This window comes from Notolabrus celidotus, unplaced genomic scaffold, assembly GCF_009762535.1.
Source record: "Notolabrus celidotus isolate fNotCel1 unplaced genomic scaffold, fNotCel1.pri scaffold_157_arrow_ctg1, whole genome shotgun sequence".
NCBI classification, from domain to species: domain Eukaryota; kingdom Metazoa; phylum Chordata; class Actinopteri; order Labriformes; family Labridae; genus Notolabrus; species Notolabrus celidotus.
Genome location: NW_023260027.1, coordinates 52,501 through 65,697, shown reverse-complemented (window position 1 = coordinate 65,697; position 13,197 = coordinate 52,501). Strand labels below are relative to the sequence as shown.

The 13,197-nt window shown below is 46.9% G+C and overlaps 1 protein-coding gene across 14 annotated transcripts in view; it reads right to left on the bottom strand.

Annotated features, from left to right (window-relative positions):
• Positions 1-2,387: 2,387 nt before the first annotated feature.
• Positions 2,388-13,197, bottom strand: part of rfx1a (regulatory factor X, 1a (influences HLA class II expression)) — a 16,778-nt gene continuing 5,968 nt past the window's right edge. For 3 of the 14 annotated variants that reach the window (XM_034678474.1, XM_034678477.1, XM_034678475.1), the window contains exons 4-19: positions 13,044-13,142; positions 12,672-12,959; positions 12,361-12,458; positions 11,836-12,271; positions 11,149-11,330; positions 10,459-10,578; positions 9,398-9,534; positions 8,666-8,784; positions 8,383-8,489; positions 8,096-8,247; positions 7,884-7,981; positions 7,159-7,308; positions 4,436-4,644; positions 3,841-3,994; positions 3,717-3,762; positions 2,388-2,923 (exon numbers count right to left, since the gene is read on the bottom strand). In XM_034678474.1, coding sequence (XP_034534365.1) covers positions 2,763-2,923; positions 3,717-3,762; positions 3,841-3,994; positions 4,436-4,644; positions 7,159-7,308; positions 7,884-7,981; positions 8,096-8,247; positions 8,383-8,489; positions 8,666-8,784; positions 9,398-9,534; positions 10,459-10,578; positions 11,149-11,330; positions 11,836-12,271; positions 12,361-12,458; positions 12,672-12,959; positions 13,044-13,142 — 2,556 coding nt within the window. In that variant the 3' untranslated portion in view covers positions 2,388-2,762. The remainder of the gene's footprint in view (positions 2,924-3,716; positions 3,763-3,840; positions 3,995-4,435; positions 4,645-7,158; positions 7,309-7,883; positions 7,982-8,095; positions 8,248-8,382; positions 8,490-8,665; positions 8,785-9,397; positions 9,535-10,458; positions 10,579-11,148; positions 11,331-11,835; positions 12,272-12,360; positions 12,459-12,671; positions 12,960-13,043; positions 13,143-13,197) is intronic. The other 11 variants (XM_034678478.1, XM_034678479.1, XM_034678480.1 and 8 more) reach the window with 11 other exon arrangements.

The window sequence follows — 13,197 nt, the reverse complement described above, 5'->3', positions numbered from 1 at the left end:
TGTATTTGTGTGTGTTGGGGGGGGTTTGTTGCAGTTTTGTATTGGACTCTGATTATTTGTAGGAACAAAAACAAGTGCAATTTTAAAAACTCTTTAATTTATATCTTTAAAATTAAAAACATCTTTTTGCACTCTACACCTCCAAAGGCACAGTCATACTTACAGCAGACCAAATCCATGAAACACTGCCACTGAACAACTTTTTTCCAGCTTGTTTTGTACATAAGAAACAATGCACTGTAAAATGAATACACATCTTTCTGACAGGGAAACAATGGCCTCTCTCTGTAGATCATTACTGGAGTGACATGTGCTCAGCTGTGGTAGCATTAGACTCCATAGAAAGGATGATGTGCTGGTTAGAGGCTGCTGATGCCTGTTGAGAACATGCACTCTGTTCAAAGACACAAATCTGAAAATGTCTACATCAACCAATCGTACAAACAGTGTTTAAGAATATGGATGATCGAAGCAAAAGAAAGTCGTTGGCAGGAAGGCGGAGACACAGTGAGCTGAGAGTACTGAGCAGGGACATGAGGACTGTGCAGTAAAGAGCAATCACATCTCTGAACCACAGAGCGGCACAAGATGTTCACACAGTCTGACACCTGCACCCCGCCATCAAATTCACACCTACGACTTCAAAGAGAGAGAGAGAGATTTCTGGAAACTGTCTGATGTTCGAAGTCAGCATGTGCAAAAAGCAGGGCCTCAGCCTGTTGGTGGAAAATCATCAGATATGAAGAGGACTGAAAACTGAACATTCAATCACAAATCAAATATGCACACAGAGGTTTCTTACAATGTGTGACAACACAGCACCATACACTGCACAAGAGGTTCACTTAGTGACAACAGAATTAAAAATAGTGGATAAATATACAGCAGAATATATTACTGTTCCTACTCAGGCACAGTCCTTCTTTAAAACAGAGATTATAAAACTTAAGATCTGGGGTAAGAGCAGAAACACAGGTTTGGCACACAGAAGGAATGAAAGATTTAAATAAGGCGAGGAAGAGATGTCACAGGAAAACGATGCAGAAAGATATTTCAAAGGAAAGGAATGAAGCGCTTAAAATATAACACATAGAGCTCCTCTCTCCTGGAACAGGTGTTCAGGTAAAGAGCTCCTCTCTCCTGGAACAGGTGTTCAGGTAAAGAGCTCCTCTCTCCTGGAACAAGAACAGGTGTTCAGGTAAAGAGATCCTCTCTCCTGGAACAAGAACAGGTGTTCAGGTAAAGAGCTCCTCTCTCCTGGAACAAGAACAGGTGTTCAGGTAAAGAGATCCTCTCTCCTGGAACAGGAACAGGTGTTCAGGTAAAGAGATCCTCTCTCCTGGAACAGGAACAGGTGTTCAGGTAAAGAGCTCCTCTCTCCTGGAACAGGTGTTCAGGTAAAGAGCTCCTCTCTCCTGTTACAGGAACAGGTGTTCAGGTAAAGAGCTCCTCTCTCCTGTTACAGGTGTTCAGGTAAAGAGATCCTCTCTCCTGGAACAAGAACAGGTGTTCAGGTAAAGAGCTCCTCTCTCCTGTTACAGGTGTTCAGGTAAAGAGATCCTCTCCACAGTGTCATCTTTACAAGAGAGTGAAACAGCTGCCACAGGCACTCCAAGAACACAACAACTAACCCCAAACCTCAACCCGGACCCTAAACCCCGACCTTCAACCCCGACCCTAATCCTAACCCTAAACCAGACCCTAACCCAGACCCTAACCCAGACCCTAACCCCGGCTTTACAGGCAGAGAAATTAATCAGGAAACCTACACACAACTTCCTGAACACCTCAGAAAATATCTACAGAGGAAAATTTTCATAACACACACGCACACACGCACACACACACATACATACAGAGAGACACACACACACACACACACACACACACACACACACACACACACACACACACACACACACATACATACATACAGAGAGACACACACACACACACACACAGACACATACATACAAACAGACACACACACACACACACAAACACACAGACACACACACACACAGACACACACACACACACACACACAGACACATACATACAAACAGACACACACACACAGACACACACACACACACACAGACACACACACACACACACACACACACAGACACACACAGACACACACAGACACACACACACACAGACACACAGACACACACAGACACACACACACACAGACACACAGACACACAGACACACACACAGACACACAGACACACAGACACACACACACACAGACACACACACACACACACAGACACACAGACACACAGACACACACACACAGTGTTTTATCAGCACTGTGAGAGGGCGTCGTACGGAGGATGAAGGTTCGGAGCAGGCAGCGATGAGATGAGAGGAAAACGTTTCAGCTTCAGTTTGTTTTTTAAATTCTAAAAACTGGACTGAGAGAAAACGTTCAGCGTTTCTACAACAGAGTCTGGTTTGTCACTTCCTGTCCCCGTGCCAGTGATGATGTGTTGAATCAAAGGGACCAACAGGTGGTCGGGTCATCCAGGCAGCAGCAGTACTGACAGTGTGTGAGAGTGTGTGTGTGTACATGTGTAAACAAGTGCGACAGTTACAGTATGCAGCGAGACAGCACACATACAAGATCTATATACATGTGTGGGGTGTGTTAAGTGGTGTTCTTTATACATCCATGTGTGTGTGTGTGTGTGTGTGTGTGTGGTTGTAACCAGTGTAACCCATGTGTGTGTGTGTGTAGTGTCTTTCAATGGTTAGTTGTCAGCTGATCCAGTGGTGAACAGGACTCTCTGGTCAATTCTTGCTAGCTTGGCGGGCGGCTCCAGAGACTCGTCTCCAAGCACAGCGCCGTCTGAGGGAAGGGACAGCTCCTGACCTTCGTCATCACTCTCCTCCTCCTCCTCCTCTTCTTCTTCTGGAATAAACAAAAGGCTTGAAGCATGACTGAGGTCAAAGCGCATTCACATGTCCCTCGAATGCTAACTGGTCCAAATTTAAATATTGATCCTTCGGTGAGGAGATAACACTGCAGTTCAAGAGTGTAAGTGTTCAAGTGTCTAATCCATCACTAAATGTTCTGGTTCAATGTAAACTTGTATTTAAACAGTCCTCTTCATTGTGCTGTTCACATTTTGACACCATGAGACCAAGGCGACACCTAACAATCGATCAACAACAGCACTGAGGCGTCGTGTAGAGGGTCGTAACCCCGCACCCCAGAACCTGAATGACCTGAGGTCAGAAGAGTGAACGCCTCAGCAGACGATAAGTCGTCTTGTGAACAGCGTGAGACGTCGATGCTGACACATGAGGAGTTATTTAGTGTGGGTTTACCCACCACATTGCATGCTTCTACTTAAACGCCCTCATCAGATAATATCACTGTAGCATGAACTTTTTCACCAGAAAGTCAAATAACCTGAACTTTCTGTGAGAAGTGTAAGAATATTATATCATAAATATATACTGTATATAATAATAATAACATATATGTTATATTATCACTGATATCAGTTTCAGTTTTCCTCAGAAGATGGCGTCCAGTTAGTCCACTGGAAATAAGCCACCAACAGTACCAACGCTGTCTGAAACGTTCTCTTCAGGACTTTAGAGGCGTCCTGTGAACGCTCCTCTTCAAACTGATCGTACGCTAACACAGATACAACACGGGGTCAGTCTGAGACGCTTCAGAAACACAGCAGACTTACCTTTATCAGGATCCAGCTGGCTCAGACCCCGGCCTAAACTGGCAAACTGATGAAAGGGGGAAATGTGTTAGTCATGAATTTGTTGACTGTTTGACATATATGCATCACTTTAGTGTATTCGTACCTCTCCCATGACAGCTATGGGGGTCTCTCCTTTGGCCTGGGCCACTCTGTGCTCAATCAGGTAGTACATGTACTCATCGTACAGCAGGCGGATCAGGTGAAAGGAACCAAAACTGGCAGCACTCCTCAGGGTCAGGTCCCTGATCACCATGGAGCTGCAGAGAGGGTGGGAGTTAATGTATCTTATTAAAGTCATACTTTTGAATTACGTCACTTCTATGAACTCCAGTATGAGCTGTGGGTCAGAGAGAGACCTCTGGAGGCTGTTTGATCCGTTTTATAGTTCAAGCATCACTGAAGTAACAGTGATCACAGGTTGGGATTCTTCCTTTACTCCTGTGTGTGTCCATGCAGGACATTTTAATGGTTACTGATTTGTTTGTGGATCCTCACAGCTGGCATAGATGACTAAATGTACACACAGAGTGCTGGTCTGATGATTAGTTCTTATGTTCCTGTTTGCACTCATTTCTGTTTCTTTTCAGAGATCACAGTGTTGAGATCCACTGTGGGTCACATGTGGATAAAACTCCCACCATGAACAAAGAAAGAAAAGTAGACTGGAAATGAAGACATCCGAGCTCCTCCCATCGCACCTGTAAAAAGACCACTTCAGCAGGAAGAGCTTGGCGGCTTTGGGGAAGGTGGGACTCTGCTGGTAGGGTTTCAGGACCTGGGAGACCACACCGTCGAGCCACGCAGCCCACTGCTCCAGAGAATTCTGCTGCTGGAGGGTCAGCTTAAAGTCCTGCTCCAGTCTCTGGACAACGCGGTCTTCACACCTGCACACCCATGAAGCCTGCTCCTGTAGAAGGCGGATCAGGATCAGGTGTCAGTGGGATTATTTTTTTAAACCATGTTTTTATTAAGATTTTCAGAAAGTTATAAAGAATAAAGTCAGACAGAAAAACAAACAAATAAACAAACAAAACAGGGCTTACATTATGCTACATGGCATCACTTGCACAATATTTCTTAAAGGTGACATATCACGCTTTTTTCATCAACATATATTGGTCTAAGAGGTCCCCAAAACATGTCTTTAAAGTTTATGCTCAAAAAAACACATTGAAATCAGATTCTGGTCTGCCTGAAAAACCCTCTTCTTCAGCCCTGCTCAGAACAGGCTGTTTTCCCTCTGACCACGCCCCCTCAGGAAGTGGATATGCGTCGGCTGTCCAGCACGTTGATCTAATGTTTACATGTTGGCTGAATATACACGGCTGCTCAGAGATCACGTTACTTCAACCCTCTGAATCTGATCCAGAATCTGATCCTGACGGAGAGGCGCCTGCAGCAGGACCTTTCTGAACCATTGGTCACAGATTTAGTGTTTCTTGTTGTTTTATTTGTCAGTATGTCGACGTGTGTCTTGGTACACAGCTACCAACATGTAGCTATGTGGCTATGCTAACTAGCGCTAGCACTTATCCATGATAAATAAAAATCATCCACTAGATCTTCAAATCTGCAGACGTGGGGAGTCAAAGCGACCTTTGTGTTTATTAAGACAGCCTACAACTAGCATGCCTCCCTCCTAAGCTCCTTGTTAGCACACATGTGTGCAGGGAATGAAAAACGGAGGAGGGGTTGAGTTGTATTTTATACAGTCTATGGGCTGAACAAGCTCCGAGCTCTGACTTCGTGACAGACCGGATATTGTTGTTACGTAACAAAAACACGGAAGTCTGAAACGGCTGGTTTCACACACATTTACAGAAAGGTGGAGAAATCAAAACAGGGGCAGAATGGATTTTTTTAATTCTCGGGGGTTTGTAGACATGCCAGGGAAACATATTTCAGGTAGAGAACCATTAAAAAGTCCATTTTGCATGATATGTCACATTTAAGACCAATCTTTAAAGAGAGGTAAGTGGTGAGCAGTAACATCAGACACTGTCAGGGAACTCTGTCCAATCGGGTAAGAAGAAAAAGGTTGCCAGATGTTGAAAAATTTGGTAAGATTGCCCATCATGCCATACCAGATTTTCTCCATGTGTAGTACACAGGTGAGGTCAGATAGCCAGGTCTTGAACTGGGGCACAGACTTCCAGAGATTTAATATCACTCTTTTAGCAATTACCATACCATACATGATAGTGCTCTGCACAGAGAGACTTTGATTATATAAAGATGGAGAATATCCAAATAATGCTATCTCAGGGTCCGGTTTGAACACACAGCCATACATTCCAGAAACCCAGTTGAATATCTCACACCAAAAGGTATACAGCCTTGGACATGTCCAAAAAAGGTGGGCCAGGGAGCCCTCAGCAGACTCACAGCGATCACACAGAGAAGAGACTGTGGGAAAAATCCTATGCAATTTAGATTTAGAATAATGGAGCCTGTGTATTACTTTAAATTGTATTAACTGGTGTCGATGATCTGATTCTGCTAAAGGCTGATTTATACTTCTGCGTCTCCCCTACGCAGCAGGGGCTGACGCGGACATGAGCCCCACATACTTGTGCGTCGGTGTGTCCGTGTCGCGCAGTAATTCTCCGCCGAAACGCCTGAGGGCAGTGCGGTCTCTCTGATAGCCGGCCGCCTGCTTCCGGCCCCGCTACGATCTCTGTTTACTTTTGCACAGAGTTTCAGAGCATGTTATGTTAATCCACAGCTGATACATGTTGCTGTTTATCATACAGACATGATTACATGAAGAATAGAGAGGAGGAGATGAAATACACTGCCGATGTGCGGCCGATGTCTGGGATCCCGGAAGTGTTGTAAATGCGGGAAAGACAAAGCCGCCGAGCGGACCAATCACAGAGCTTGCGTTCCGCGTCGGCTCTACGGGGAGTTACATTTTGGAGGAGGTCAGCTACGTGCGTAGGCCTCGGTGTAGGTACGGGAGCTACGCGGACCTACGGCGTAGGGTACGCCATTGATTCAACGCAGAAGTATAAATCAGCCTTAAGGCTCTCCTCCCACACGTCATCATCAATCTGTATCCCCTGATCCTCCTCCCGGGAACTTGGCAGAAAGGTGTCAGTGGGATTTCACAGACCTGTCACCTTACGATAGACTCTGCGTAAAGTCCTGCTGAGAGGAAATACATCGTCTCCTAACCATCTTTATAAAGACTGAATCTGGTTTCTCTCTGGTAGCTTGCTCTACATCACTGGAGGAGCTGTATCTAAGGAAATGCTGTGTGGGCTTGGTTTACATTTCTTGAGTTGGAAGGTTGCAGGAAATACACAATAATCATCGAACTAACACGTGACCTCAGAAGAACCACAGAAACAACTCAGCAAGTTGAAACCACAAACACTGAAGTTATGTAAGCCGCCAGCATGAGCAGGAATGAACCAACCTGGACGTTAGCGAAGTCGACACGATTGAGATCTGAGAGCATCTGAGTGATCTGGGCCGTGTTCTGGAGCACCGCGCGGGCCGCCTGGGCCAAGTGGTTCAGACTGGTGTAGCGACGCAGAGTCTGAGCAAAGGCATTGGCAGATGTGACCTGAGAGAGAGCGAGGAGGAAAGATGAAAGGATGTGATCAGACCGAGTCCTGTCTGTAAGATGGGACTGGATCTGATCCGGTCTTGATGTTGGGTTTTTGTTAATAATAGAACATAGAGTCCGGTCTAGACCTGCTCTGTTTGGAAAGAGTCTGAGGAGAACATTTGTTGTGATTTGGAGCTTTAAAATAAAGACCGATTGATTTAAAGTGTGAAATGTAAATACATGCAAACATTGATGTATCAGTGGGCTGATCATCACACACATTGATGATCATCATGTTCTATGGGCTGCTAAGGATGGGCTACTAAGGATGGGCAATGTATGTCCAGCTCGGGCCTGTGACAGGGACAGGGTTCCAGTCTGCATGTATTTACACGGCTGATCACTCAAAGACTTTATCAATAGTCCTGGTGACATACTGCATTCACAATGACTGTGTTTGATGTAAAGACAAAACAAAAGAAAGCACCTCATTATTATTAAGTATTATTCTGAGAGGGCTGGTTCTGCAGGCCTAAAGCACAGCAGGCTGCATGGACCAGAACACTTGTTGAGCCAGCTGTAGGCAGTACCTTGGTGCGGACCATCTCCTCAGGGATGTTCATCATGGCATTAGTCAGCCAGCTCTCCAGGCTCTTGGCAAAGTTGCGGATGGCTTGGGTTAAGGCACCTGGGGCAAACACAGGGGACCACTTGGTATTTACTAGAGTCAGCTTTTCATGACATCTGGATATCTGTCTCATAATTGACCATGAAATGTTTGACTCCATTGGCAGGGTCTTACTGGGGATGGGTCTGAGGACATCAGGGATGAGGATCTCCACCAGGCCCTGGTACAGGCTATTATCACAGTCACGACTCCAGCGCAGTACTGGCTCGTACTTACACAGCAACACCAGGCAGGACTTAGGGAGACGCTTCTCTGACTCATCATGACTACACACACACACACACACACACACACACACACACACACACACACACACACACACAGATTAAACAACCTGAATTGGATTCCTAATGGAGACGTGTCTTCCTGTGTTTCTAGTGTGTTGTTTCTTCAGCACTCACACAGCCAGCGTGGCGTCTCCAGTCTGACTCTGGCTGAACCTCCAGAAGGTTTTCCACAGAGTTTCCACCAAAGTGAACTGCAGGTTGACCATCACGTCTAGTATGGCCTGAAAGGACACAAGGACATGCAGTCAGAGGCTCAGTTAGACTGACCAATAGGAAACCTCAGTTCTATATGTTGGATATATTGTTGTCAAAGCAGTCTTTTACTGTCCACTCATAGGAACCTCACAAAAAGTCAGCATACATACATCAGCTGACTAATGTCTTCTCTGGGGGTTACCTCACAGTGTTCTCTGTAGAGCAGCTGAAAGCTCTTAATGTGCTCCAGCTCGATGCCCTCTGGCAGAGACTTTCCCTGGAGGTCGATATCTGGGAACTCTGGGAGAGCTCTGGATGCATCTGATACACAAAAAACAAGATCAATTAAATCAGACAGTCAACGATCCGATCCCATCTTCTGTCCCCTTTTTATATTTTACAGCCTTTAACCGTCACTTTCATGCCTCTCTCTGTTGGTTAACTTTAAACAGTGATAAAAACCAAGGTTCTCCTCACTGGTACCAAATCCACCGTATCAAATCTCATCAGATTTTCACTTACCATTGATAACTCCTCAGTTTCTCCCTCCCCCAGATTCTGAGTGTCATCCTCGACAGCACACTATCATTTTGATCTCACATCCATAATGTCTCTCCGTCTGCATATTTCCATCTAGGTGACATTAATCGCCTCTGCCTGTCCCTCACACCCAACAGCATCTCTGGTTAGGGTTAACTGTTATAATTATTATAACAGTACTTATAATAATGGTTCTGTTAACCATTATAAGTTTTATAGTAATAACAGTTATTATTATTTCTTACTCTATGTTTTATCTTGTTACTTTTATTAAAATATCTTTTATATTTTTATTTAGATATCTAAATATCGTTCTTGTTTAAAGGTAAACTCGTAAAGTGGCCTGAGTGCTTTGAACGGCCCCTTGGAAACAAATGTTATATTATTAACTCACCTAGGAACTGCTGGTACTGCTGAACCTGGGTGCTGATGTCCACCTGTCCAGAACCCTGTTGCTGCTGTTGCTGCTGCTGGCCTGTTCCTGATGCTGTTCCATTGGTCATCCCCTCCACTTTGTGCACAGGCTTCAACCTGACAGGAGCAGGGACAGAGCGGATCACATGGTGACCAGGGAACGCTACAAAGCTACAGAGTGGATCACACGGTGACCAGGGAACACTACAAAGCTACAGAGTGGATCACACGGTGACCAGGGAACGCTACAAAGCTACAGAGTGGATCACACGGTGACCAGGGAACGCTACAAAGCTACAGAGTGGATCTCATGGTGACCAGGGAACGCTACAAAGCTACAGAGCGGATCACATGGTGACCAGGGAACGCTACAAAGCTACAGAGTGGATCACACGGTGACCAGGGAACACTACAAAGCTACAGAGCGGATCACATGGTGACCAGGGAACGCTACAAAGCTACAGAGCGGATCACACGGTGACCAGGGAACGCTACAAAGCTACAGAGCGGATCACATGGTGACCAGGGAACGCTACAAAGCTACAGAGCGGATCACATGGTGACCAGGGAACGCTACAAAGCTACAGAGTGGATCACATGGTGACCAGGGAACGCTACAAAGCTACAGAGTGGATCACACGGTGACCAGGGAACGCTACAAAGCTACAGAGCGGATCACACGGTGACCAGGGAACGCTACAAAGCTACAGAGTGGATCACATGGTGACCAGGGAACGCTACAAAGCTACAGAGTGGATCACACGGTGACCAGGGAACGCTACAAAGCTACAGAGTGGATCACACGGTGACCAGGGAACGCTACAAAGCTACAGAGTGGATCACACGGTGACCAGGGAACGCTACAAAGCTACAGAGTGGATCACACGGTGACCAGGGAACGCTACAAAGCTACAGAGCGGATCACACAGTGACGAGGGAACGCTACAAAGCTACACAGCTATAAAGTTTGACAGTGTTCAGATGGGTTACAAGACATCAGACAAAGTGTGTGTGTGTGTGTGTGTGTGTGTGTGTGTGAACCTCTGTTTCTGTGAGAAGGGCTGCTGCCTCATGGCCAGGTGCTGCTGGTCTTCCATCAGACGGAGGAGGGAGGAGCCAGCCTTGATCCTCAGTCCATAGTAATGGTATTTAGAGTTACCGCTGTCAACAACAGGTCAAAGCTTCATACCTTCATACAAGCCCAGATAAACAAACACGCTGTCTGTCTGTCAAACACTGTGTGTGTGACAGAAACAGAATCTTGAATCCATACTGTCTCCCTCCCTACCACTCTCTCTCTCTGTCTCTCTCTCCCTCTCCCTCTCCCTCTCTCTCTCTCTCTCTGTCTCTGTCCTCTCTCCCTCTCTCTCTCTCTCTCTCTCCTCTCTCTGTCTCTCTCTCTCTCTCCCTCTCTCCGTCTCTCCCTCTCTCTCTCTACCTCTCTCTCTCTCTGTCTCTCTCTCTCCCTCTCTCTCTCTCTCTCCCTCTCTCCCTCTCCTCTCCTCTCTACTTCTCTCTCCTCTACTCTCTCTCCCTCTCTCTCTCTCTCCTCTCTCTCTCTCTCTCTCTAACTCCCTCTCTCTCTCTAACTGTCTCCCTCTCCCTCTCTCTCTCCCTCTCTCCCTCTCCCTCTCTCTCTCTCTCTCTCTCTCTCCCTCTCTCTCTCTCTCTCTCTCTCTTCCTGTCTGGTGAAACCGGTCTTTCCGTTCCTGGTTTGTGTCGTGGTCTCACCGTGTGCCGAGGCGGCGTGTGCGGAGCCCCATGAACACAGATCTGATGAGCTTCCCGAAGGAGGCGGCGTTGACGGGCTCCAGTTTCTGCTCCTGGCAGTGCAGCAGGTAGTGACAGTACAGGGTGGACCGAGGCAGACTAACTCCTTCAGCTGTCTCATAATTATCCAGCAACCACTGTACCTGGCACACAGGCAACCACAGAGAAGACAGCTGGAGCAATTAGCAAAGCTAGTCATCACTTTAGACATCAGTGAAAACAGTTCATGCTTCGATTAATAAACCATAAACACACACTGACCACGATTACATCATCCATCAACCAAGAATGACATCAAACACACGGGTCTGCGTGCCGGGGCATACAGCTTTGGTATGCAATGAATGAGTACTGATGGGATGTTTTCGTTTTCATATGGGGTTCAATATGACGCCACATGCACAGTAATGATATGAACATGATGAGGTCACGGTTTGTTTGTCTTTAGGAAGTCACAGTTTTATTTTCATGAAACCACAGCTGACTAACATCTTCTGTGTGACCCTAGCCTTCTGATCCAAATCTAAACATTTTTTAATTGTGCTTCCAGCCCGAACACACCGTGACATCATCAGCGTGCGCCACCCAACGGGTGTGTAGATGAGAACAAAACAAGAACAAACTCCCGCGCTTGGCGCCTCTGCATACCTTCTTGTCTGCCGACGGCACGCTACTCTCCTCGCCCTCTGTAATACTCACGGTGGCTGGAGAGGCGCGGGCGGTGTGAGAGTAGTTCTGACTGTTGCCCGCTGTTCCTCCTCCACTGCTGGTGCTGCTGCCACCCAGCATGTAACCCCCCTGGATCACATAGCTGCCTGCTGTGCCACCGTTCGTGCCCGCCCCTTCACCTGACCCATTGGTGGTGCCACTCGCGGTCACCACTGTGGCCCCTCCTGCTGATGCACTGGTGGGCTGGGCCACAAACATGGACACGCCTCCTGTTGTGCCAGCGGTCACAGAGACAGTCAGGGGTGTGCCAGGTGTGGAGGCCTGTGAGCCGGGGGCGGTCTGACCCTCATAATACTGAGCAGCCGTGGTCTGGGTGTACAGCGGGGCGTCAGTGTATGGGAAGCTTCCAGAACGACTGAGTGAAGCACAGAAACGTCTTTGATCATTCAAACTACAGGAATCAAACCCAAGACAAATGTTCCTGTTGATGTGTTTCGTTCTTACATGGTGCTGCTGGAGTAGCTGTTATCTCCTCCCTCCACATACTGGACCTGATTGGTGTACACGTGTTGAACTGGCACTGAAGTGAGCTGCTGCTGGACCTGAGGGGAGAACACGCAAACATAGAACGGGTTACAGCGTCGCTGAGCTAAATTAGGTCCTGAAAACTCTGAGCCATCATTCATGGACAGTTTGATTAGTGGCCAGGGTCAGGGTTATAAACTGACCAGATACGCTTCATATACTGTTATTTATACGTGTTTGTGTGTTTGTGTGTCTGTGTAGCTGCAGTCTGCCTCGTGACCCTGACCTACTTGGCTAGTTGCAGTTTTGGTGTGCTGGACGGGCTGATCAGGACCTGAGCCTGACAGGTGGTCTCCTATCTCTCTGTCTGCATGTACTAAAGGCAGGTACACAGACTGGTAGTACTGGAGAAGTTCCATAGGGATGATGAAGGGGATGCAAAGTGCTTTTCCAGAGCAATCTTGAATGTGGTCTCCTGGCGCTGCTGCCTGGTGCCCCGGCTGTTCTATCTGGTGCTGCAGCTGCCTCTCTACACTGCTGTCCCTGACTAACACCGTCACCTCAGTGCTAGGGAGGAGCTAGAGGGTGGTACAGGCAGGTTTGATGTGGTTTTTAGATTGATAATATGACTGACACACACACAGTAAGTGTGTCTGACTCACCTCTGGGCTGATGTGTACAGGCTGCAGACTGGTGACACTGAGCTGGGTTCCTGGCTCAGTTTTGGCTATCTGAGAGGTAGCCTGCACCACAGACCTCTGCTGACAAAAAAAAAACATTGAGTATTCAGAAAAAAATATAATTTCATGTTTTGCT